Here is a 26,289-nt window from a genome sequence, read left to right on the forward strand (position 1 = left end):
GAAGTTTTGTGAGAACAATAGCAGAAGACTTGTTGAAAGCCATAGGAAACCCGGCCAAGGGAGGCCAACAGTCGAGACGGGTCCGAGCCCGAACAAGGGAGATCCAGGGGTGAAGTCATCACCCAAAAACCATTAAGAAGAGGAACTGTTTTTGAAGGGTCAGCCCAGAAGAGGGCGACCCAAGGGTGAAACCATCACTCGACGTGAAATGAGAAAGAGAACTTTGTGTTTGTTTGTTTTGAGAGTATATCAGACCCTCGAATGCAAGAGACTTTCAAGAGGAACGAGACTTTTCCATCAACGGTCCTGATTGCTGCCATTGGAACTGTTAACTCGTGCTGGAAAAGCTTGAGTGTGTGCTGTGCTCCAAGCTTCCATCTTACCTGTGCTTCAAATGTGGGGAACGGAGTTCCAAGCTACCACATCCTGACATATTATTTACAAACTCTTCTTTTCTTAAAAACTATCCCACACCCTTTTTGTATTAGTTGTGAGGTTTGGCAATAGGTTTCTTAGTATAGGCCTTTATTATTTGACACAACGCTACAAGGACTCCCTTATTTTTCATTTGATGGTAAACGCTTGTTCCCATCCTAGATTTAGGTTTAGATTATGCGTTTTTCCACCCTGCATACAGTTAAATAAACACCGTTGAACTGTGATCACTTGTCTTTCTTACTGTTGTCACCATGAGTCCTCACATTTGGAAGCCGCTGCTGTGAGCGGGAGCATTCTCAGTTTTAGAGCTGCCCTGGATATGGGGCTAATCCAGATACTATATTGGCTCATGGCCCACAAATACCTTGATGCACCAGACAAGATGAAACAGCTATTCCCCAAGTTATTCAAGGGACCAGGGAAACTAAAGGACAGACGAATAAGCCTGCATATCAACTGTATTGGAGGACAGGTCTATAGGACCCCCTCCCCCACATACCCCACCTCCGTGAGGTTCGTGACTTGTCAGCGGCCCCCCATGGACCTGGGCCTGGGAGGCAGGATGGCTGCTGATCGACACACGGGGCCAATCGACTCATACTGTAACATACCATAGACACCATTTTGAAAACACTAAGTATCCATTTTAGATGTAATGCCCAAAGCCCAAATGAAACAGCCTGCCTGCGGAAGCTGAAGCTTGGCCCCCGCTCACTGCGCACAGGGAGCCATGCACTCCCCCCTGCGCCTCCACCCCATGGCTGATCCGCTGAAGGGCCGTTCTCACGAGCAACCAGACACACACAAATATCAGAACAAACACTGTATCATTTACCTTCCGCAGTACATTACTGTCCTAGAAGTGACCTGACTTGCAGCCCGAGTCTGGAAAATAACAAGAACCATCCCAATCCAACAAGTCTCGACCCTGCACCTAACCCCCAACATTTAAAATATATGGTGTCAATAACCTTTCTCCATGAACCCCTGCCACTGCAAAATACCATGTGCTTTGAAGGTCTAATGAAAGGGCTTGTTAGATTCCGCCTTATACTGTCTAATGATTGCTGCTAATGTAAAAAGGATAAACTGAAAAGCGTTACAGAGAATACTTGTGTGAAATGTAGTGAAACATGGTTTAAAAAGTGTAATAGCCATCACGGGCATTGAACCGGCTTTTGCTATGAACAAGAATGTAAACAAACATATTACTTCTCTGATCCTACGTATACAATCCAACCTGATGCTACCTCACGTTGTTATTCGTTTATATGTCCTGTGAATTATCAATATGTGTTCAAGTAACGTTATATAATACATGTCTCACTGCAGACCCCCATTGTTACGTGTGAAGCAGTAAAAAAATTTTGTAATCACCCTAATGCTATTCATTGTTATAATTGTCTCCCCTTATGGTATATTGTTTAGTCCAGGAACAGAGAATCGCTTAGAGCTACAAGGCCATCTCCCCCTCCTCCCGCCAAGGCCCGCCAGGGATTGCTGGTGTTCGTCAGCACAGCCTCACCTCCCCACATTCCTGCTGGACCCCGTTCAAGTATTTACCTGCCCCATGTCAGAGGCCGCCATAGTTTGGCCAAATGAATTATGTACAACCTGGTCCTAAATCCCACCGCCTCGAGGGGCCAGAAATGTGCCCTTACTGATCCAATGGTACTCCAGTTCACCCCAAGTTAATGGGCCATAGAGACAGTTATCCACCCCTTTACCAACATATCGTAAAGTGATCTCTCACCACATCTAACAGAATAAAATGACAAGGCAGCTCACCCCGTGCCCTCTGACAAGACACCTGGATTTATGACACCCGGTCGAGAGGTCAACAGCAACTGTACACTGATGTATTGGTGAAGTTTCTCATTGCATGTTGTTTCCCTTGTCTCTCATGTGATCATAGATTAACCTGTTGTAGGATTTTCAGGACAACTGGAGTCATATAATGTGATGAGTGTCTCTGTGTGTGTGGCCACAAGGGCAAAGTGTTAGAGCAGTCACCAATCATCGACACAAACCACGTCCGGCCTGGCAGCTCCACCCCGACGAGCCCAGCTGACCCTTCCGCCCCACATTGGCACCACGCAGATGTGCACCAATCCTGGAGCAGCTCATTGATGCATCACCTATAGTTTAGTCAACGCCACCCAATCCCCGTGACTTTTGTGCCCCCTATAGCTTGCAGGATTTATGACGTAGTTTTGTAATAAATATGACTGTCTTTGCTATTGTCAGACAGAGCGCTCTCGGAGCTTGCAGAGTCCTTTGCATGCCCTATATTGGTTAGATAAAAAACCCTTTACATCACCCGCACTTGGTCCTGGTTTCATTCCCTCCTGGGGTGTGTCCTTTACTGCCTCTCATCGTGGGGAGGGTACTGCCTTTTGGGGACGCTTGCTTTCACAACCCGGAAGTGTGCCCAGCAGCACAACACTATAGGGGCATCCTAATAAACATTCAGAAGCAGGTAGAGGAGGAACTGCACCATTTACTAGAACAGGATATTATCGAACCTGCGGATGGTCCCACCCTGTGGGTCTCGCTCATAGCCCCGGTCCCGAAGAAAGGATCAGACAACATTAGAATCTGTGTTGACATGTGCAGACCCAATGAAGCAATCCTGAGAGAGAGACATCAGGCCCCAAGAATAACAGACATGATCCACTTGCTAAATGGGGCTCAAATCTTCTCCAAATTGGACCTCAACAAGGGTTAGCATCAGTTGGAGTAAAGCAAAGAGTCAAGATACATTACCACTTTCATCACTCACTTAGGACTCTTCAGATATAAGAGATTACGTTTTGGAGTGTCCTTGAAATTTACAGTGTTATCAAAAACATACCAAATTGCTTGAATTACAGTGACGACATTTTGGTGTTCGGCAAAGATCAAGAGCAACATGACAATACCCTGGCAAGAGTGTGCATGGCATTTGAGGCCGCAAATCTAACCCTGAACAAGGAGAAGTGTGAGTTTCGGAAGAGCATCTACAGTTCTTCGTGCACATATTCTCAGCGCAAGGAATGATGCCAGACTCCCGAAAAAGTAGCTACGCTCACGAATACCAAGCCCCCTACAAATGTATCCGAGTTGCGCTCTTTTCTAGGTCTCACCAGTTATTGCACGAGATACATACAGAACTTTGATTCGGTGAGTGAACCTTGATGAATGCTCACTAGGAAGGAAGTGGCTTTCGAGTGGTCAGAAGAATGTCAGGAAGCATTTGAAACCATCCGTTGACGCATCTCATCTGCAGACAACATGGCATACTTTAACCCGGTAGAGAGACGGAACTCACAGTGGATGCCAGTCCCAAGGGACTAGGAGCCATTCTTGCTCAAGCTGACTTAGAGGCACCCGACGAAAGGCACATTGTGTCATACGCCACTAAGAGTCTTTTGCCTATGGATCAGGCATATACACAGGCCGAAAAAGAGGGGTTGGCAGTTGTGTGGGCCTGTGAACATTTCCATTTGTTCTTGTATGGGAAGCCATTTACGGTAGTGACAGACCACCAAGCGCTTACATTCATATTTGGAAACCCGTAAGCAAAGATGCCTCCTTGAATCATTAGGTGGGGGCTCCGCCTCCAAGATGATCAATTTTGCGTAATACACCAACCAGGGAAGGAAGAGAACCCGACAGACTTCCTGTCCCGCCACCCTGTCCCAACGGCTGACGCAAATACATCTATTATGGATCAATACATTCACTATGTTGTCAAAGAGGCCATCCCAGAAGGGATTAACCTTAGGCAAATAGCTCAGCAATCAAAGTGACCCGACCATGCAAATCATCCTGCGCTGCATGCAATTGTGAAGGTGGAAGCAAGCAATAAGGATGGGGGGAGAACACATGTCCGGAAACACAGAGAGAGATTCAGAGACTACTGCTGGTGAGGGATGAATTAACCTAGGCAGAGGAAGAACTGCTACTGAAAGGAACCCGCATTCTGATACCCCAGAGTCCAAGGCCGAAAATACTGGAGTTAGCACATGGGGGTCACAGTGGCATTGTGTCCACAAAGAGGCTCCTGCACCAGAAGATCTGGTTTACGCACATGAATGGCCGAGTGGAAGCATTGTTAAAAGACTGTCCCACCTGTGCTATCCTAAATACCCACACTCGCCCTAACCCCTCAAGATGACGGAGTTGCCTGAGCACCGCTGGGACGTAGTGGCCATTGACTTCTTTAGGCCGATGGCGGGAGGTGAACACGTACTAGTGGTGGTGGATGAACATTCCAAGTATCTGGATCTACAGATAGTGTCATCCACGGCGGCCCATCGCACCATCCCAGAGTTAGGGAGAATATTTACAGCTACGGAGTGGCCCGGTTAGTAAAGTCGGACAATGGCCCCCCATTCACGGGACAAGACTTCAAAACCTTTGCCAAATATATGGGTTTCAGGCATCGGAAGGTCATGCCGTTGTGGCCTCAAGCCAATGGAACAGTTGAAAGGTTCATGGGCAACATCAAGAAATCCATCCAGATTGCTCATCTGACAGGGGAGTCAGTAGGGAAGATACTATATCAACTCCTGAGAGAATATTGCAATACCCTGCACAGCACCACAGCAAAACACCTTCCGAGGTCATGTTTGGACGAAGTGTTCGAACACGCCTGCCCCACATCACGCTGCTTGAAGAAAGGTATGCAAATGACAGTGAGATGAAAGAACGAGACGCTCATGTTAAAGCAAAGATGAAGCACTGTGCGGATAACCGACGAAGAGCTCAAGAGCTCATACATTTGTAGAGGGATTGGTATTCATGCGGGTGACACTGTGGTCGTGAGACAACCTCGCACTCACACACATACCGCAGCCTTCAGAAGTACTGTGTTAATTGCCACGCATGTCAAGGGGTCAATGGTGACAGCTGAGGACGAACAGAGTTAAAATAACAAGATACTCTTCACATTTCCGCAAGTTCCCTCAAAGGATGGATCAGGAAAGGTGGTGTGAAGGGGTCGCAGCCCAAGGCATGTAGGAACTGTATGATGGGGAGGGAGAAGAATCTGAGGGTGAGTGTTGGAGCCCTCCTGAACATTCCAGCCTGGGGAACGAGGTGGTTGTCCCTGTGGGGAGACCTCAAAGGGCTAGGACTCGGACAAGGAGACTGATTGAAGAAATAGAGTGAAGTTAAGTTCATGTTTAAAAAGGGGGGAGGTTGTAACATCTTATGTTGGGAGATCATGTGATTGGGCGTGCACCGGAAGACTCAGGGAGCAGAGTGGGTGGAAAAAGAGGGGGCCAAGTTCCGAGTTAGTTTCAGTTTGAGTTGGAAGCCGGTTAATAAAGAAGCAAGTATAATACATCTCTTGTCCGTGCCTTCTTTGCAAGCTGCATTGTGATGCCGTGTAGGTGAGCTGTTTCTGACTCGTATCCAAGTCTACACAACCTTGATTTTAACAGTCACTAGGTCAGCAATCAGACCCTCCGTCCCATCTGAGTTTGATAAAAGGAGAAACACTGAATTTCATAATAATACCACTTGTTATCAGTTTCGTCGATTACTTGAGACAACAGTAATCACTTTGTATGCAGATTATTTTCCATACAGACTGGTGCTTGATGAACACCTATGGGTGTGGGTCAAAATTGAGGGAAGAGCTTAAGCAAAATAGTGTCAGAATGGTGGTCAACAAAGGAGGCGAAGAAGGCCTAATCTAATGGTACCTAAGGTGCAATTTCAAGTCCATTTCCTTACGCTAAGCAAGACAGTACAGGGCTTCAATAGCCAGAGGTTCCCACAAAAGAGTCGCTCAACAGTCACAGGGAGGTCACAATCAAAAGGAATTTTGCCTCCTAGCCCGTCGGAGTGTGTATCATGATGCTGTAATTCCTGCCCCCACCAAAGGATTGGCTCCCTGTGCTTGAAGCCACAATAGGCTCATGGTCTTTCTCCAGTTGATCCCACAAAAGGTTCAGGTTCTTGCTCTTTAGTTGAGCCCAACACATGCTTTGGTTCTCCATCAGCAGTTGAGCGCACCACACAGTCAGAATCTCCAACAGCAGTGTTGCCCACATCAGGGTTGGGGTCTCTGGCATCAATTGAGTCCACAACCGGCGTAGGGTTCCCATCATGTTCTAGGTATTCGCCAGGCTCTGGGTTTCAAACTCCCATAATGCTCAGCACATTTTTGTAATGTGCTCTGGCTTTTGCCAGAGTGTGGGCTACAGCCTCAGCATGATATGAGCAACGTGCTTCCCTTGCTCTTCAAATTACTGATCTACTTTGTGTGGCACTCCCTCCTATCTCTCTCTCTCCCCCCCCTCTCTCTCTCGCCCTCTGCCCCCTCTCTCTCCTTCTCTGTCTCTCTCTCTTGCTCAACATTCGCTGCAAAAGCTGTCCTAACTCCCTGAATGCAGGACTCCTTCTGACTCCTTTTATATCGAGGGGCTGCTCCCAATTAGCCAAATAACTCCCCCCCCCAATTGTTTGATCAATTGCCTTGTTACCTTTGGGGAACAGGATTGGTCACAGCCCCTGTTTTACGGCCCCTCGAGAGGCATGCCCTCCTTCCAAGTGATTGTTCCGATATTTTGTGTCCCCTGCTCACTGCCGTGCAATTGTCCTGCACACAAGAGCTTAAATGTGCCGCCTGCTATATTCGACTCTGCAGAACTGCTATGGCTACTCCGCAAGCTGGCTTCCTGCTTCTCAGATGTCTTGTGAGTCTGCCAACCCACCTGCATATACAGCTGATTTACCCTCTGGAACTGTTGGTACGTATTTGCGAACAAACTTGAGTTGCCGGCTCGCACCCTGGAGTAGGCATAGGCTTGTGAGCCCCAACTCAGTTTCCTTTACCTCATGACAGCTTGTGGTCCACAAATTATGCTCCGCTGAATGGGGTACCATAAACGAGACTGGGAATGGGGAAGAGACTCTGGAGGATGCCTGTTTATCACCTCTAGGAGTTGTACTAGAGAGTAGGTTGCCCCTCGAAGCCCCCAGTGTCTCCTTGTCCCTCCCAACAGGCACCCAATTTATGAGTATGTCACAGTGCCTAGAGACAATTGTGTTTGTAAAGCTTGCTATCTAAGTGCCTTAATTCATCATTGGTGTTATTAAATTGTTTTTAGAGACCCTTTGCCCAGGTGTGGAGCTCAGTGCTGGCATAGGTACCACCAGAGTTAATCTACCACATATAGCTAGAAATGTTATTGATGAAGTCTCTCTATTAAACCAGCCACAGCCCATTGAGTCAGGTTCTTAGGAATTGTATACCCTTCAAGTGTCTCTTGTGCTTTGGACAGCAAGCATAGTCAATCAAAGAGAAAGGAATTGACTGATGAAAAGCAATCTCTTTTGGTGTGTAACAAGTTTGCGTAAAACAGCTCTAGCGAACTGCAAATCACAGACAAAGGAAGACAGTCATCTTTTGTTTGAATGTACTCAATTTGGCCTGTTCATCCACAATATGGTGTTTAAGGATCTGAAGTGCTTAGTTCTAGGGGGAGGTCATCATGAAATCCAGGAGTTATTTTTCCATCTAGGTCCCATCAGACTGCCTGCGGTCAGCCTATATGAGGCATACATCCTCTGCAAAAGGACAGGCATGGTACATTCCCAGTGTTCCGGTGGATAACCTGGAGACATGAATAGGCCCACTGGACACCTGTGGAGAACTGCTCAGACCACTTTACTCAAGCATGGCAGGGAGCGAATACTGTGGCTCCTGATAGACAGATATCACAACGGACAACCACATCTAAGGCATAAGACACCTTTTTTTGTGTGTCAATCATAAAAGATTGTTTAAATATAAATTACATTATTTTGTTGTACATAGATTATTTTCATATTAAAAAGGCTAATAACTACACAACAATTAAGCAGCAAATTAGCGATTGATGTGGCAGTGACTGTAAACAAAACATGACAAAAACCAGTTCTCCTTAATCATTTAATTGATTGCACAGTTAAACATGTGTATGCTGAACATTCAATATGGCACACAAACAAAAAGACCACATCTTGACACTGACAATAGTTGTACAATCTATGAAACAAATAACAAAAACATTCTTCGAAGAGTCAAAAAGACATGGCCCAAATGTGGATACATGTTGACACTGACAATGTGTGTTATACAATTGAACCCAATATATAGCCATCTGAACAATGATATTTTTTCCGTTATGGGTCTGAAGGATTCAAAGGAATGGTATTTATGTATGCATCTACTTAAGACCTTAAATTTCGCTCTCTCTCACATCAACTTTAAGCCGAGCCTTCATCAGAACGCTTGTGTGCATTCATGCGATCATGAGTAGATTCATTCAACAGAAAAAAAGGGCACAAATTGGCTCTAGAAAATATTGTTTAGGAATTGCAATTAAAACATGTTTGAATGCCTCACCAAATGTATTAAAACTGCTATCATATTTGCAGATTACAAAGATTTACGTTACCCTGAGTTGGTGCTCCAAGTGGATGCACATGTCCATTTATACAGTGTAGATTGAAGAACCAGTGTTGCTTCTGGTAAATGTGCTAGGGGGCAATAATATACAAATCCTTGTTAGTGGAGCCCCCTTTTGTGCTTCTGTCAGACTACTGCATGTGTGTTAAAGCACCCTCTATGAGCAAATAAATATAAAAATGTCTTACCATGGTGTTGCAATGTGTGTGTTCAAGCCCACATCATGGTGTTGTAATAGTACTCCAACCCGACTGCTGTAAATATATACACACTTATGTGAGGGGTCAGACATTAGATACAGACACAGGTTGTTGTATTCTTCATTAAAGACATTTTATTAAATAAAAATGGGTTGGGAAAATTCCTCTCTAACCCTATTCTAAAGAGGAACTTCCCTACCTAGAAGCTAAAAACTAAGGATCTGTCTGTGTCAGGATGTCCGTAACTGAAAAGCCGCCCTTGTGTCCAAAACAACCTATCTTGACCCTCACGCTATAAATAAACAGCAAAAGGTGCAAGGAACAAGTCTTTAACTTGATGTTTGGAAAAGTGTTCAACAATAACTCCAATGAAAATGTTCTCCAAGGTAAAACCCTTGAGTACATAGGGTGTGGTTCTCGTCCCCTGGATTCTTAAACAGAATGGCAAAAAGTGTCTATTAACTAACAGTTCTTTTGTGTCCTAAAAACACAAACACTTGAAGCACCTAAAAACCTTCCTCTTTGCTTCTGCTTTCTCTCCCCCTCTCCCCTGCTGAAGTCCTGGCTGATACGGGTTACCTAGCCACTCAACTGATCTCGGGCCCAAGCCCTGTCAGTTGCACACTTGCGCTGCCTCCCTGGAAACCCCTTCACCTGAGAACTGTTTTCTATATCCCTACAGTCCCCAAACCAGCACTTATGTCTGCACTCCCCAAACCAGCACTTATGTCTGCACTCACCCTGCCCTTGCCACTAGCTGGCCGTTCTTTATTTATTTTATGTTATTATTTTATTATCCCATGTACTGCACTCGCCCCACCCCCCGCACTTTTCTTTTCCGCCCTTCCCTTGCACTTGGGCGATCTGACTGACACCTGGCCTAGTAAGATCGCTGTCTGTCTTCCCTCTGTTCCCCCTCCCTTGCTTCGTCGCGCCTTGAAACACTTGTGTATAGGTGCGTTATAAATGTCATATTATATCATATCCTCACTGTTCTGTAATAGTTTTTCTATAGTAGACCTTGTACCTTTGCAGATTACCTGGTATACTCCCCTGCAAGGTATGTATTTATTTAGTTATTTATTTATGACATTTATAAAGAGCCTAAACCCTCAGGCATCAGGGCGCTGTTACAAACCAGTTACATGTGAAAGCTTCAACAGGTGGGAACGGACACAAAGGGTGACTGTGCATTGATTACATTGTTGGGGGGGGATTTAGGCAAATAATCCCATTTTCAGGGTTTTGCAGAAGACCCAGTACGAGGCCTTTGCTCTAAGCTCCGGAGGTAGCACGTTCCAGTGTCTTGCCTCAACAAATGGGAAACTAGTCCCCCCCTCCTTTGGCTTTTCCGACTTTAGGCAGAACAAGTCTGTGGGAGTAAAAAGCTCTTACTGGTCTGTTGGGCTTGGGTATTTCTATTTTCTGTGACAGATATTGAGGCTCAGTTTTGCTCAGGAATTTGTATGTGATGGAAAGGGTTTTGAAAATAATCCTTTCCAGGATAGGGAGCCAGTGTGCCTTTCTTCTGGCTGTTATGATGTGGTCCTTTTTGGGAATGTTCTGTGCCACTCGTAGTGCATTGTTCTGGATAATCTGTAGTTTATTTAGGTTTTGTTTGGAGGTTCCAGCAAATAAAGCGTTACAGTAGTGCAGTCTGGCACCCGTTATTGATCTGACGATGGTCCTGCAACTTTCTCTAGTGAGGAATTGTCTAGCTGCATTGATAAGCTTGGTTGTGTAGGCAGCTGAGGAAGCTATTGAGTTGACTTGTTTGTTGAGGGAGAGTGAGGAATCCAAGTGTACTCCAATTGTTTTTAGCACCTCAGAAGTCTTGATCTGGATACCATCTATCCAGAATTAGGAGAATTGTGGGCTAAATCTTTTTATCATTGACTGGGAGCCCACGAGCAGGATCTCCATCTTATCATTGCTGAGGCAAAGGTAGTTGGTCGCCATCCAGGACTGAATGGTTGTGTAGATCTTGTTGATCATACGGGAGTCTTTTTTCGTACACGCCGGAGAGGGGAAGGAGGATTTGGGTGTCGTCGATGTAGTTTGTGTAGGTTATGCCAAGGTTGTCCAAAAGGTCAAATAATGGCTTTGTGAAAATGTTGTACAGGGACGGGGAGTGTGAGAAACCTGAAGGTGTCTTCCTAACTAGTCCCCGGGAGTCTGTCATCCAGGTGGCCAGGACACGGCCATCACTATTGGATCCAGTTCCTGGGGGTGGACCAGTGAGGGAGGATCACCTGGATGGCGGGTCCTCGAGGAGTGGAAGTGGGACACAGATGGGTGAGAAGCGGTATCCCCATTCTTCCAACACCTTTTCCCCATCCTACCACATAACATATTCAGAAACACTACCCCCCCTTTCGCACACCACAAAAGACAATGGACTAACACCAGAGTCATTTACCTGACATGTCCCAATACAATGGCAGGCAAAGTCAGGCAATTGACCAGGATCACACACACCTGATGGCCCTTTCCTTTCCCCACAGGGATAAAAGGTGGAGCACGAGAGCACAGTACGAGCAAGGCAGACTGGACGACAAGACAACTATCCCGGTACAGCAATTCAAGAGGAGGAGAAAGGTGGTGAGAATCGAAGGGGCGACGAGGAGAGAAGCAACCTTGCCCTTTCCGACCCAGAACTCCGAAACCTCCATGAAAGGAATTGTAAGACTGCAAACAATAGCCAGTGTGTGTTGCAGCAGATTTCAACGGTACAGGGAGCATGCCTATGCAGATTAGCAGGACAGAGAGAGACGCCTGCTACCGTTGTACCGTCCTTGACTCCAGATACAAGAAAGGCCAATCGGTTCATTACAGCCGGTGAGTCGAGGGGAGAACCGACAAGAAACCGAACTGTGTTGAATGAAAGCAGCAAAGTAGCAACTTAAGGGAAGTTCAAAGAACTGTTAACATTAAGGGAAAACCAGCTGCAGAAGGGTCCGGCACCACATGGGTGTTCGAGAGACTGTGGTTGATCCCGCGTTTGGTTGAAACTACTGATACCGGAAGGCTTTGGGAGAGCTGCAAGCAAAAGGGTCAAAGTGGTCATACAGGGGTCTAGCAAAATCCTCTGTACAGTCGAAAGTCTTTGACCAACAAACCATTGGAAAGCTAAGGGAGACGAATCCTGCTTAGTGAGAAAGGAGAAGGAATTGTATGGTTGGCAAGAGTGAACCTGACGGAGGGATGCCGACAGGATAGGGCGAAGCATGATGCCCGAAAGAACATTGTGATGACAAGAGTGAACCCGACAGAGGGCTGTTCACAGTGCGTTGTTTAAAAAGACATTAAGACTTGTGAATGCAACAGGTGAAAGTGTTTTGTGAAAAGCTGTAGTGAACCCGACGGAAGGAGGATGACATTTGAGAGGGGTCTGAACCCAGAAGAGGGGTACCCAGGGATGGAGAAGCATCACCCTAAGTGCGAACGGAAAAGAACTTTGGTTTATTATTTTTGAACACATCAGAAATCGGAGGCAAGAGACTTTTTGATCGAAAAGAGGCTTCACCACCGAAGGTCCTGATAGCTGAGCACAGAAGTGTCGTCTCGTGCTGGGAAAGCTTGAGAGTGTGCTGGGCTTAGGAGTCCCGCCTTGTCCTGTGCTCAAAACGTGGGGAAGGGGGAACCCTGGCTACCACAACCTGACTTATTATTTGTGAACACTTCTTTCTTTCTTGTGAACCCTATCCCACACTCTTTTTGGATTTAGTTGTAAGGATTGGCAATACTTTTTTTTTAGTGTAGGCCCTTTATTTGACAAGATGCCACTAGGACTGCCTTTTTTATTATGTGATGGTCATAGCTTGCTCCCGTCTTAGATTTAGGTTTAGATTAGGCTTTTTTCCAACCTACATATATAGTTTAATAAACACCCCTGAACTGTGATCACTTGTGTCTGTCTTTACTGTTGCCACCATGAGTTCCTTACAGGAAACATAAGAACCTTGGGGGACCCCACAGGGTATGGGTATGCGGGGGCAGCTGCAGTGTCTGAGAAGACTCTCATGGAATGAGGCTATCCACAGTGCAGCTTCCTGTGAGAAGTTGGCGACTGATGTGAGATGGTGGCAAAGGGTATTGTGATTAACTAAATCAAAGGGTGCAGAAAGGTCCAAAAGTAAGAGGAGTGCTGGCTTGCCTTCATCCTTGAAGGCGTCCATTTGGATTTTCAGATGTAATAGTGCTGACTCAGTGCCATGGCCTGGTCGGAAACCTGACTGCTACATGCATAAGATGTGATTAGATTCTAAGTAGTGTTGGATCTGATTGTAGGCAGCCCTGTCTAGGATCTTGAGCAAGAATGGGTCTGTGGTGATTGGGCGGTAGTTGTTGGGCAAGGCTGGATCTAGGGAAGGTTTTTTTCAGGAGGGGGAGGAGCCATGATTCCCTAAGGCAAGCCAGAACCTGATGCGTGGAGAAAGATGCATTGATGAATTTGGTGATGAATGGGAGTAGGGTATCGGAACAGTCTTTGATGACTGCTGCTGGGCATATGTCACCTTTGCACCTTGATAGTTTAAGGTTTCTGATGATGTTGGAGGTTTCTTGTTCTGAGATTTCTCTGAACCGGAAGGTAGGAGGGGCGGACGCATGAAGTTTCGCTGGGGAGGGAAGGTTCAGAGGACAGGTCTTAGTTTGTTTGTTTTCTATCTTCTTCTGCAGAGTACATATTTCTGATCGTATGGTGTTCTGGTTTTCCAACTGCCTGGTCTGCCCGCCTGCCAGTTCTTCTCTTTAAGGTTTTCAAATCCCCTGGAATCCTCTCCTGCCAGGAATCTTTGTATAATTTCAACTATCTGGTATACTCACCGGCCAGGACTTCTTATATCTATTACAATTCATTGATGCAACTTCAGCTGCCTGGGGTATTCACCTGCCAGGTCTTCTTATTTCTTTCAGAGTTCTTAGTTGTACCACAATATCATATACCATTTACTACTTGATATATCTATTTGTGGTAATGTTTTTTCAAATGTACTTTGCTCAAACCTCTCCCCCATATTGGCATCTCATGCTTTTGCGTTTGGTTGGGGTATGTCTTTATACTGTGTCTTGTCAGCATTCAATCATTCTTCATATGGCACCTTGCCTTTGCACTTTGCCTTTGCTGCATTCAAAGAAACGTTTCCTTTGTACTTTGCCTTTTCTGCATACAAAAAAACTTTGCCTTTGCACTTTTACTTGACTGCATTCAAACATACTTCGCCTTTGAATATTTCCTGTATTAGCAATCTTGTATCATTCAATCACTTGTTGGCGTGGTTGTCGGAACACCACGGGGTGCCCAGCTTTTTTGGGCAAACTCATCGCTCTTTTCCAGCATTTCCAAAGTTGTTCGCAACTCTCTTTTAGGGCTTCTGCTTCTGCCTTCCAGGTCGGAGTGTGCAGACACTCCTCCAACACCCAGCGCGGCTCTGTGGTCACATGCCAGCCTTCTTGGCTCGGGATATAGTCTGCTGCCTCGTTGACCGACCAAACCCCAAGGAGCTCCAGCCCTGTTTTCAGCATCTGCACATTCCTTCTGGTTTGCCCGCAGCATTTCTCTTCCTATCCTGCTGGCCTTCTCTGCTTTGCTGGCTAGGTCGGTGTGCTTTGCATTCAGGAGCCCCGACATGGATGGCAATGTATCCTACTGCATTGCTCGTCCCTGCACTTCCCTTCTCCACAGTGCTCCTGCCATTTTAAATGTCCCGCTCAATGAAGGTTTGCAAAAACAACTAGTCTGCGTGTTGTATTGCGAGCTCTTGTCACTTTTGTGAGAAACCTGAAGGTGTCTCCCTGACTAGTCCCCGGGGATCTGTCATCCAGGTAGCCAGGACACGGCCATTGCTATTTGATCCAGTTCCTGGGGGTGGACCAGTGAGGGAGGATCACCCGGGTGGGGGTCCTCATGGAGTGGAAGCGGGATACCGACAGGTGAGACGCGGTATCCCCCTTCCTATAACCCTTTTCCCCAGCCTACCACATAGGATATTCAGACATTCTAACTCCCCACCCCCTTTTCCGACACGGACACTTTCTTGCACCATGAAAGACAACGGACTAACACTAGGACCGTTTACCTGACATGTCCCAACACAAAGGTCATGCAAAGTCAGGCAATTGACCGGAACCGCACACACCTGATGGCCATTTCCCTTCCCCACAGGGATAAAAGTTGGAGCACCAGAGCACACGAAGAGCAAGACAGACCGCACAACGACTCAGCTAGCCAAGTACGGCAGTTCAAGAGGAGGAAAAAGGCGGCGAGGACCGAAAGAGTGACAAGGAGAGAAGCAACCTTGCCCTTTCCAACCCAAGCCCGCAAAGCTTCCTGGAAGGAATCATAAGACCGCAAACAATAGCCAGCGTGTGTTACATCAGATGTCAATGGTACACAGGGCCCTCCTCCGCTGATAACCAAGACAGGGAGAGATGCTTGCCATTGTGGTACCGTCCTTGACTCCAGAGACAAGAAAAGCCAAGCGGTTCATCACAGCCGGTGAGTCGAAGGGAGAGCCGATAAGAAACCAAACTGTGTTGAACAAAAGTAGCAAATGGCTAATTGAAGAAAAGTACAAAGAACTGTTGATGCAAGAGGGAAAAATCAGCTGCAAAGGAGTCCGGCACCATGTGGGTGCTCACTTGAGAAACTATGGGTGATTAACCTGTTGTTGAAACTACTGTTACCAGAAGGCCTTGGGCAAGAAGCGAGAAAGGGGTCAAAGTGGTCATACATGGGTCTAGCAAAATCCTCTGTATAGTCAAAGTCTTTGACCAGCAGAAGATTGTAAAGCTAAGGGAAGTGAATCCTGCATCATAAGAAAGTAGAAGAAATTGTGTGTAATTCGCAAGAGTGAACTCGACGGAGGGATGCTGATAAAAAGGGGCGAACTCTAAAGTCCTGATGAACATTGTGTTGACACGAGTGAACCTGGCAGAGGGAGGTCCACAGTAATAAGTTTGCCAAAAAATCTATTTTTAAATATACAACAGTACAAGAATGTAACCCAAACCTATTCCTAAACCTTCCCCTAACTCTAATTGCAACCCTTATTTTACCATGAACTCTTACCGAACGCTAACCCTTGAGCACACTAAAGCTTTTGCTTTGTATGTTACTCAATACAAAATAATAGAAAAGGAACATTGAACCTAATCTCCAACCCCATCACCAGCTCGCCACAAATTACAAATCCCTTGCCCTAAGCCAAACCCTTTCTCTAATACTGACCTTAGCCTTACCCTTACTGCAACATTACCACTTACCCTAATAATTGGCTCTGAAATGTCTCTCTCTTGTTATAACAGGCGTAATTGTTATTTATAAAACTTTCTGCTGATTCCAGGTATCAGATGAAGTTACGGCTGTATTGTTTTTAAATGTAAAATTAATTGTCAAAGAAATATTGTACCACCATGCCCAACTGCTGGAATAAAATGGAACAGCACAGGTATAATGTCATAAGCATTACTCTGAATGCAAGTTCATGTTGTCCCTGTATGATGGTATTTGAAGAGAAATTCTGTCTTGTGTAAATTTAGGAACACTTTATTTGCATTTCTGTTTTTTAATAGATATGAAGGAGAAAAGGTCCAAGGATTGTATGAAGGTGAAGGGACTGCCTACTTTAAGGGTGGAAATGTATACAAGGTAAGTCACATTGAATGTAGTAGAATAGATGCAATTTTCTTACGAACATTAGTTTATCTTGAGAGCAGTTGCATTTTTGCTTCACTCCAACCATGTGAGCAAAAATGCTGATCTACGAGGCACTGACAGTAAAAACGCTTGTTAACATGCTTCATCTCTTACACACGGCTTTGTCAAGGCCTCTTTGCCCTAGCTACAGCAGAACAGAAACACACAAAACAGATTTATCTCTTAAGGTGTGGTTGCCATAGTTTAGCCCTTACTGCACCTCATGCTCCAGCAATACTGATCTGACTGTGGTATTACTTAATGTGTTGCCTCAGATTGTGGGCCTTCATGTACTTTCATTGTGGCTGTCAGCCTGCCAGCAGGGCAGAATGTTAGGGAGAATTCTCATAAATGTGTTTATTCCCTTCACCTTAGAGACCCCCAGCAACTTTGCTGGATTTTGAGGACTTGATTTTTTTACCTGGAAAGAGTGCAAGCCTTTTTTCCCACTCTTTCATGTATTTTGATGTATGTTTTACTCTAGTGTTCTTTGATTATGGAGTATTAAGATAACCCCATAGGCAACTTTTCATGTGTGTTACACAGCACCCTCAGTGCAGTGACACAGGGATGTCTTTTTAGACTTCCCAAAGGTTTAAAAACCTTCTCTGGGATAAACTACTGTTTCCCAGAGAATGTACGGTTAAATTGACTTTACTAGTCTTTTTAAATTCCTAGTCCCAGCATACACTATCTTCCTATAGAGTGCTGGCAGGGTTACCTAGTACCCTCTGTGTCTAGAAACTCATGTAGCAGTCAGATGCTACCCTTTTCTATCAAAATGGCTGGTGGCAGTGGTTTTAGAAAAATCTACCGTGTTTTTTCCGACCGCGAACACTGGTAGCTAAAAATCGCGGGAGCCAAGTTTTTCAAGATGGCGCCTTAAGGCCCTTTGTTTAAACGGGTCCCGGTCTTCTTTTTTCGCCATTTCTTTTGGGAAAGGTCCTTCTAGTGTTTGTCTCTGCGCGCCAAACCAGGTTTGGTCCCTATGTTTCCATGCCTTTGGCGGGCTTCAGGACTGAAGACCGCCTCTGGCGTCTGAGTGTCTGGGGTGGGCAGGAAGTGAGGGAAGAGCCCGAAACTCCCCATGCTTAGTCTCCTAGGAGACCCAAATGCACTCTGGCGTGATTGGCTGGCTGACTGTCCGGCAAGGACAGCCACTCTGCGCTGCGAGTGGCAGCTCGGCTGGACTGAATGGGAGAAAACTGTTTAAAAGGTGAGTCTCCTGGACTGGAAAGCACAGTCGACCACTGGAACGAAAGCACCAAAGATGAGCTGGAAGGGGATGGCTGGTGCAACTCGTGGACCGTTGGTTTGCCCAGTGAAGCCCTGCTGCAGGTCTGAATTGCCAAGTTCATCTCGACAGAGAAGCCCCTTCCTTTAGTTGGTGGGACCAATCAACTCGTAAGCCACCTGGTTACCATTCTCAAAGCTGGTTAGGATTAACCAGGTGGAAGGACACCAGCTTGTGTGCTTGAAGAACAGCTACTGGAACTGAAGTGACTCAATTTTGTCCATGTTTTCCGACCATCCCGTGCAGTGCAGGAGTCCCCCGACGTCCTCCCTCTTGTCCCCATGACTAAGGCTCAGGAACAGGGAGATCTGCAGGAACTGCCAGGAACCAACGTCTTCAGCTGCATCTTTTGCTTCATATTAAGGTATTGTGCCATCCCGATTGAGAGAACGCTTCTCTCGCGGTGAAAGTTCGTGGAACTTTCCCAATGTACAGGCCTAATCAGCTTGTGACCCAACATATGATTCTTTTTCTTACAAACTACTTCTGAGAACTTTGGCAAAGACTTTACTGTTTACTTCAAGAGCTGCTCTTTCCTACCCAGGACACTAGTCAATTGACTTTGGCCTATGCCTATTGAACTGAATCGAGTCCTCTAGTGAACTATAACTATTTGCACTGCCTAAGAAAGTATTTGCGATCTATTCTATTAACCTGTGCCTTTGCCTTCCTATTCAAAGTGACTGAAATGCCATTTGGCTCCTATTTCAGGGGAGCTAAAATTGTTCAGAAACGTATTGGTTTTGTGTTGAAGTATATTTGTGTATGATATTAAGTTGTCTCCTTCTAGTGAATGTTTTCTAAATGATTGTATAATAAATGAATAAGTGTTTTTACCAAGAAACCTTGAGTATAAGTGTCTACTTGAACCACTGTGATTGTAAGACCTCTGTGTAACCTCTTGTACTGCTCACATTCCCTCTTGAGATAAGCCTGGCTGCTCAGCTCGCTAACACAAAACTGTGTAGTACAGACTTATAGCAAAGGTTGGTTTTTGCTTACACCTGTAGTCCTAATTGTATGTGGTGGTCCCAGAGAGTACTGCATGCAATTCTGCGTAACACAGAACTATTGAGATGCTGTTAAAATGGTTCATCACGAAGATGGTTCAGAGAGTACAGTACATTTTACGTTGCAATGGCTAATATCAGAAAGTGACAGAGAAGATTGTTTGTTGGTGCATAAGTGGACAAGTCTGCATTAAATTAATAACTTCTATGATTGGTTGTTGTGAATGCATGGCTAGCATGTGTGTGTGCGTGCATCAGGGTATTGTGGCCACTTTCTGCTTATTAGTTTTGTTTTTTTTACTCTGTTTATTAATTTTCTGCAGACAATATACCGTTCGAAACAAACCCTGCACAAACTTTCAAAACTGTCCGAAGACCCACCACTCTCAAATCACCCCCCTCTGTCATCCCTCCCCCCTCAGGCAGGAGCTTGCACATGATCCCGCAGGAACATTAGAACAAAACAGCAAACGTTTTAACACACGTCTAACAATATCAGGTGTTGAGGACACCACTGGGCTCTAAAGTCCTCCCCGAGGAACTCCAGGGTCTGCTCGAAGTCTGTGGCAAAGCGTGCTAAGGTATTGTTCATCGCATATGTTGCCCACTCCAGGGCCACACACTCTAAAATGTTCTTTAGCCAGTCTTGCATTGTGGGGATATCAGCCCCCTTGCAAGGCTGCGCAATTAGGAGCATTGCCTGCCAAGGTGAGTACTGTTCGGGTCATCCGCTGCCCTGGGTTCCTCTCCCGTGGCCCACCATCCAGCCCTTGGATCACTTCAAGTCGGGCCGGTCTGTAATGCCTATTGAAGATCAGTTAATAATAGCATTCCTGTAGATGAGATGCTTTAACCGTATTAGGCACCAGTGCCCACAACCTTTCCCAATCGCTCCTATCCAGCTCCCTCCCAATTATCCTTTCCCACTGTCCCATACATGGACATTTTGCCCTGGGGATGGGGGGGTGGCCGCCGCTAGAACTTTGTAAAGACCCAAAATGTTACCCCTTTCTCCATCATGTGTCATTAGGTATTTTTCAAAGTGGGTTAAAGGGAGCGTTGTTGTTGCCTTTGTTACGTCAGGGTTCGATAGGCAATGCCTCATTTGGAGGTAGGGTAGCCTTTCATTTTCCCCACCCCAAAACCTTCCTTGCACTTGCAGAAGGGTCGTATAGTGAGGCCTTGGGACAAATCCTGAATCACTTGGCATCCTCCTTTTTTCCAGTGTGCAAATGTCCCCGACCCCGTCCCCGGGGAAAAATCTGGGTCGTTGTACAGCGGAGTGAACGGGAACAGGAACGTTATGATCCTGTACTTTTTAACTAACTTGTCCCATGTTACGGCCACCAGTTTGTTATGTCGCTGAGTTATAGTTGCTGCGGCCTGCGCGGGAGCCACAAGAACTCTCGCAGATCCCTCCTTGCTACCGACCGGTCCATTGCTACCCACAGTTTCTCCTCGCTTCCCGAGAGCTATTCCCTAATAATTCAGATCTGAGACGCCTCGTAATACTGCTTAAAATCGGGAAAGAGCCATGCCGCCCACCCCCCTAGGGGATGTTATAGGCCACGGTTAAGTCTTGGGCATTTACCTTTCCAAGATGAACTGCCCTATGATCTCCCCCAGGTCCTGAAAAAAAGGTATTAGCGACCGCCAATGGTAAAGCTTGAAAGAGGTATAGCAGCCGAGGAAGCGTGACCATCTTGACTGCCACAAATCTACCTACCCAAGAAATTCTCCCATTTCTCCAGCTGTCAAGGTCAGCTTTTATGGAGGCCAACATTGACGGGTAATTGGCCAGATACCACCCCTGGAGTCTAGATGTTATGCAAATTCCCAGGTATCAAATCCGCCAGGGCTCCAAGTGAAGGGTCAGGTAACCTTCAGATCCTCCCTCCCCTCTACTGTGAGGTTAAGCATTTCTGACTTGGACTCATTGATTTTCAGGCCCTGGACCCCCCGCACTTTAATTCCCTCCTACAAGCCTCCACTGACTCAGCCTGCGTGAGTGTGAGTAACATGCTGTCAGCAAAAGATGCAGTTTTATGCTGGACTCATCCGAAGGGTATCCCATGTACCTCGTCCGACTCCCGCTCCCACGGGTGCTGCAGGAGAGGCTCCAGTTATATTGCATAAAGCAGGGGGGACAGGGCGCAGCCCTGTTTGGTGTCTCTGCTCAGACTGAAGCAACTAGATAGGGAACCATTAATAAATTAACAGGCCGTAGGGTTGTTGTTATTCGCCTGAACCATTCGGATATAGTCCTCCCACAGCCCCATCTTCTCTATTACTTTGAACAGGAATAACCATTCCACGCGGTTGAAGGCCTTCTCGTCGTCAGGGGAGACGAGGACCGCTGGGAGCGCTATCTTATGGGCCTTCTCCACCAGGTGTGCTCTTCTACGAATGTTATCGAATGTTTGACGTCCCTTCACAAAGCCTGACAGATCTGGGTGAATCAAATATGGAAGGTGTCCCTCCAACCTAAAATGTTGGTATATATTTTGGCATCCAAGTTAAATAAAACTATCTGTCTATAGGAGCCACACCTGGTGGGATCCTTTTTTGGTTTAGGAATAAGGATCATTTTCACCTCCTCCATCGACGCCGAGTTACTACCCAATTCACGAAAGTGGTTGTATAATCTTGTAAGATGGTGGATGAGAAGCTGCCCAAATGTTTTGTAGAAGGCTGCGGTATACCCGTCTGGCCTGGGTGATTTGTTGGGGGTGGGAGGGCTGAGATAACCTTCCTTACCTCTTCTTATGGTGTCTCCCGTCCCAAGGCTTCCCTTTGCTCGACTCACAGCCCAGGCAATTGGACCTCACTAAGATAGTCTTCCTGTAGTGGCTCAGGGGGTTTCTGGGTCCGATGCAGGTCCCCATAATGCTGGGCAAAGACTTCCTGAATCTCCGCTGTGAGCGAGAGATGATTCCCTTGGCCATCGTTAATAGCCGTTATGGCACTGCGTGACGACGCTCACCTCAGCAGACGTGCTAGTAGGCTGTCCTCCTTGTTGGCCTTAGCGTATAATCGCTGGTGGACACATAGCAGGGACCTCTCCGCCTTCCTGTTTCTAAGGATGTTGAGTTGGCCCACTGACGGGTGGTAGATCCCGACCTGGCTGTCTTAATTGCCTCCACCCCAGCCTCCAATTGAACCTTCAATGCCCTCAATTGTTTGTCCTTTGTAGCCTTTTCTGCAATGAACTCCTCCCTGAGCGTTGACTTGAGCGCACCCCAACGAGTGTTCCCCCCCGTAGCCTCAGCCGTGTTGAGGTCGAAAAAATCCCTAATCTTGTTCTCCAGAGTTTCTCTTATAAGTGGTTCCCTCAGCAATTCCCCCGGTACCGTCAAACGCCACAGTGCTGCCTTACGCCCAGTGAGGGGGAGAGTCATTGAGACCACTGCATGATCCGCTATGCCTAAAGGGCCCGCCTCTACATCCGTCACTCGACCCAGTAAGACTCACTTGGGCAGCAGCACAGTGACAAGTGGTCTCTTTTGGTTATGTGGGCCTGAGGTCAGGGTCTCACTACCTGCCCCTCAGACACTCTTGGGCCGGCACAGGTCCCAAGGGAACAAGTAATATTTTAACCTTCAATAGCAGTCTGCAGGATGCTTCTCTCCGGCTCTGTGGAGACAGGGCTCCCTAGCTACGCTGCAGCTCCTCAGAAACACGGGGCCAGCGTCTTGGCACACCGCTCTCCTCTGGGCGTAGATCACGGTGCTCTCTGCTCCGTGGCTTTTCTGGTCCAAACAACGTCCCCAGCTCGCTTAAAAACATTTATAGAGCCACACCTTCTATAGTTGGAAAAGCAGTCAAGTGGAGGCAGGTGTGAGTGATAATTGGTAAATGCCTGACTCTATCAATGGGACAGCTTAAGTTCTTTCTATACTCGGTTTGCCTTATATTCCCTGTGTTAGTCCCATAGAAAATCTTCACTACTGCCGGTTGCCTCTTCCTCGACCCAGTATTTGTTGGAAATGGGGAGGGGGTAATGGAACAGTTTCGGAGGATAGATCTATTTCCCCCTATTTTGCCGGGGAACCCACCATGAACATAGGGAAATCCTTTAGCCTGGTTTTCCCTCTAGGGGTTGGTTAGCCCCCTCCATATTCCTGATTGTTTATTATACAAGCTTGGATTTGGATGGCATTCTCTGGGGTTTAAATTGGCAGTGGATGAATGGATATTGCCATCAGACACCTGGTCTGGTTTCAGTTGGTTTCTTTTTCTCTGCCACCTTGGGCAGTTAAGGATGGGATTAGATTTGGGGAAAATGAAACCTGGATTAAGGTGACAGAATTACTGTATCCCATGAAGGCATCCGGGACTTCTTCCTCCTCTTCTGTTTCCCCGTCAGAATACTGCGTCTCGACTGGGGCACTCCCACAAAGGCAACTCCGGATTCCCATGCCCAGGTGATCCTCCCTCGCTCGTCCACCCTACTCGGTTGGGATCCAAGAGCGTTGGCCCTCCCCTGGCCACCTAAATAGAGAACTTAATGGGAGAATACCCCAAGGTTTCTAACAAGAGGTCTTGCTGGGCGGCACCAGTTGCATCATCACACCAGAAATGCAATTGAAGGGAGAGGCTGCCCAGTAAGGGTCATCCGTTTAGAACATCCAGAAGCAATACCATCCCAGCATCCAATCCATAGCATCTTGCTCCACTGCCCAAGAGGATGGTCACCACTGCCAGCCCTCGACAGGTGATGGATGTAGCTGGGGGAAAGACGTGTCCAAAGGGTACAAGTAAGCCCTGCGTGGAAGCCAAGGTAAGGACCCTCCCATCTGCCTTCTGCCAAAATGGCATTCCCCCCAGTGCCAGCCTCTATCTTTACCGAAGTGATGGAAATATTTCATCCAGTCTGCAACTAAGCACCTCCCCCCATGGGAGTAACCTCACGGTTTAGCCTTTAAAGCCTGTTAGGGAGAATTCTCTGTTTAGGCTGAATTTCCCTACCTAGTGAGTCCCCCAGCAGCTTTGCTGGATATCTGGGTTTATTTTTTTCTCCCCTGCCCAGAGTGAGACTCTTTTACCCTCACTCTTGGACATGTTGAAGTGTGTTTTCTTGGTTAAACCTTGTGTTGAATGGGCTATGGGGTCTTTTACTCCATAGGGCCTCATGTATTTTTGTGATGTGGGTTACACAGCACCCTCTGTGCCGTGACCCAGGGGTGTCCTAGGGACTCCCCAACATAGACTCCATACCCTGGGACTGACTACTGTCTCCCAGGGCATGTAAAGTCACCAAAGGCTTTGCTAGTCTTAAATCCTGAACAGAACCAGTACAAACCATCATATTGTGGACGTACTGGCTGGGGCAATTCGATTGCCCCAGGGTCTGTTAGTCGAGGGGGCACGTCTCCGTCCCCCCTGATCGAGTTTTGGCTGGTGGCAGTGGAAACTACGTTTTATATTCGACCGCGAATATTTTCCTATGGGATTTCCCATTGTTTTAGGCTAACACATTTAATTATTTATTTACGGTAGCCTTAAACATACCGCCGGTTTATATATTTATTATTATAACTCCGGTTGGGACTTTTTGCCAAAACTTGATTCTAAAATGGCGTTGGTGTTCGCCTCTGTAACTCTGACCCAAAGTGGAGCCCTTTGTTCCACTTTTGGCGGGCTTCTCCACAGAAGCCCTCCAAAGTGGTGCCACTCTGTCTGGGGTACTTAGGAGGGGTGGAGGGGGATTTAGGCACCCTGGACTGAGTTACCTTGGTAACTCAAGTCGCACTCCGTCCTGATTGGCCCAAGTGGTGAGCCGGCTGGCTCACCACTTAGCATGTTTGAGTGACAGCTAGGCTGGGTGAATGGGGGTTTGCTGCATAAAAGCAGGGCTTTGGGGACTGGAACTTCAGAAGTCGCCACAGGACCAAGAATCCGACGAGGGAAGAGCTGAGCCGACCTGCTTCGACGACACCACCCGGTGGAGCCCTGCTGAACCGTCTCACCACCTTTCCCGACGACCGAGGAGAACTCTTAACGGAGTGGCTCCTTCCCTTGACTGGTGGGGACAACCAGTTTTCACCTTCTTTCCGCTTCTCGAGGTATCTCGTGGCCGCCTTGCCCGTGCCAAGCACCCCGGCAACCGGAATACCACACTTTTACCCCTAACCGCGAAAGTCGGTACAACCCTTTAACCGGAGGACTCCGCGGCTGGTTTCTTCCCGGGCAGTGCAACGACCTTCTTCTTCTGCTCTTCAGCGAGAACTTCTTCTCCCCTGACCGACGTCGAGCCTGGCTGCCACTGCCTGGAAAAACTGCCACCGCTGGAGGATCCTTTCCGCTTAAGGTACCGTGTTCCGCCTGGCTTCCCTTGCCACCGACTGTACGGGGTAGTTTTAGCCCCCGGCTTTCGAACCTGGGAGTGCCTGGGACACCCTGGCTAAACTTTCTAAGCCACTCTAAACTCTTTCTAACTCTTTGCAAGACTTTGAATCCCTACTAACAGTGTGATCTTGGGCACATTTTCGCTCCGGCTACTCTAAGAGTGGGCCCTGCCTAGTGACTTTTGCTCACCTGTGACTTTGTACTTCTTTGAGCCTATTGCAAGTGTTCTGGACCTTAGAGTGGTGTGTTTAACCTATTTCTGTTTCTTTTATCCCTTTCTTGAACCTACTAGAGTGTCATCTAACGTTAAGCACTCACCTCTGTTCGAATTATGTGGTGTTAACCTAGAGTTGTCTAGATAGGAGTAAGGGTTGAAACTGCTTTCATTATAACTGTGTTTGAAGAGTTTTTACTATATTTTTGCTAGAGTGATTTCAACTTATGTGTGTTTAATAAATAAATAACTATATACTTTTGAAACCAAGCTCTGGTCAGTGTTTGCTTGTGCTATTGTATTTGAGTACCTATGGTGTATACTTTACATACTGCCTAACTCTTCTTGAGGGAAGTCTGACTGCTCAGCCACAGCTACCAAGTAAATCTGGGTGGTGCAGACTGCTACCAAGTGGGTTTACTGCTATACCTGTAGTCTTAAATCTTTTGCAGTGTTCCCCAAGGGAACTGCACAGGTTTCTGCCTAACAAAGCCCCATCGAGAGATACTAAGCACACTGATTGGAAGGAAAGGGGGAAGCCTCTATCCCCTGACCCTTCTGAACCCCTCAGAAAACCGCACCCCACACCATCTGCACTCACATGTCCCTCCAGCTCCTATAGCAGGCAGTCATTCCAATC

General features: G+C 46.8%; 1 protein-coding gene across 3 annotated transcripts in view; it reads left to right on the forward strand.

The window, feature by feature from the left end:
• Nucleotides 1-26,289, forward strand: part of RSPH10B (radial spoke head 10 homolog B) — a 765,802-nt gene that overhangs the window by 94,672 nt on the left and 644,841 nt on the right. For all 3 annotated transcript variants that reach the window (XM_069645637.1, XM_069645638.1, XM_069645639.1), the window contains exon 3: nt 16,660-16,735. In XM_069645637.1, coding sequence (XP_069501738.1) covers nt 16,660-16,735 — 76 coding nt within the window. The remainder of the gene's footprint in view (nt 1-16,659; nt 16,736-26,289) is intronic.

Source organism: Ambystoma mexicanum, chromosome 2p (assembly GCF_040938575.1).
Source record: "Ambystoma mexicanum isolate Mex_15411 chromosome 2p, UKY_AmexF1_1, whole genome shotgun sequence".
In the NCBI taxonomy this organism is placed as follows: domain Eukaryota; kingdom Metazoa; phylum Chordata; class Amphibia; order Caudata; family Ambystomatidae; genus Ambystoma; species Ambystoma mexicanum.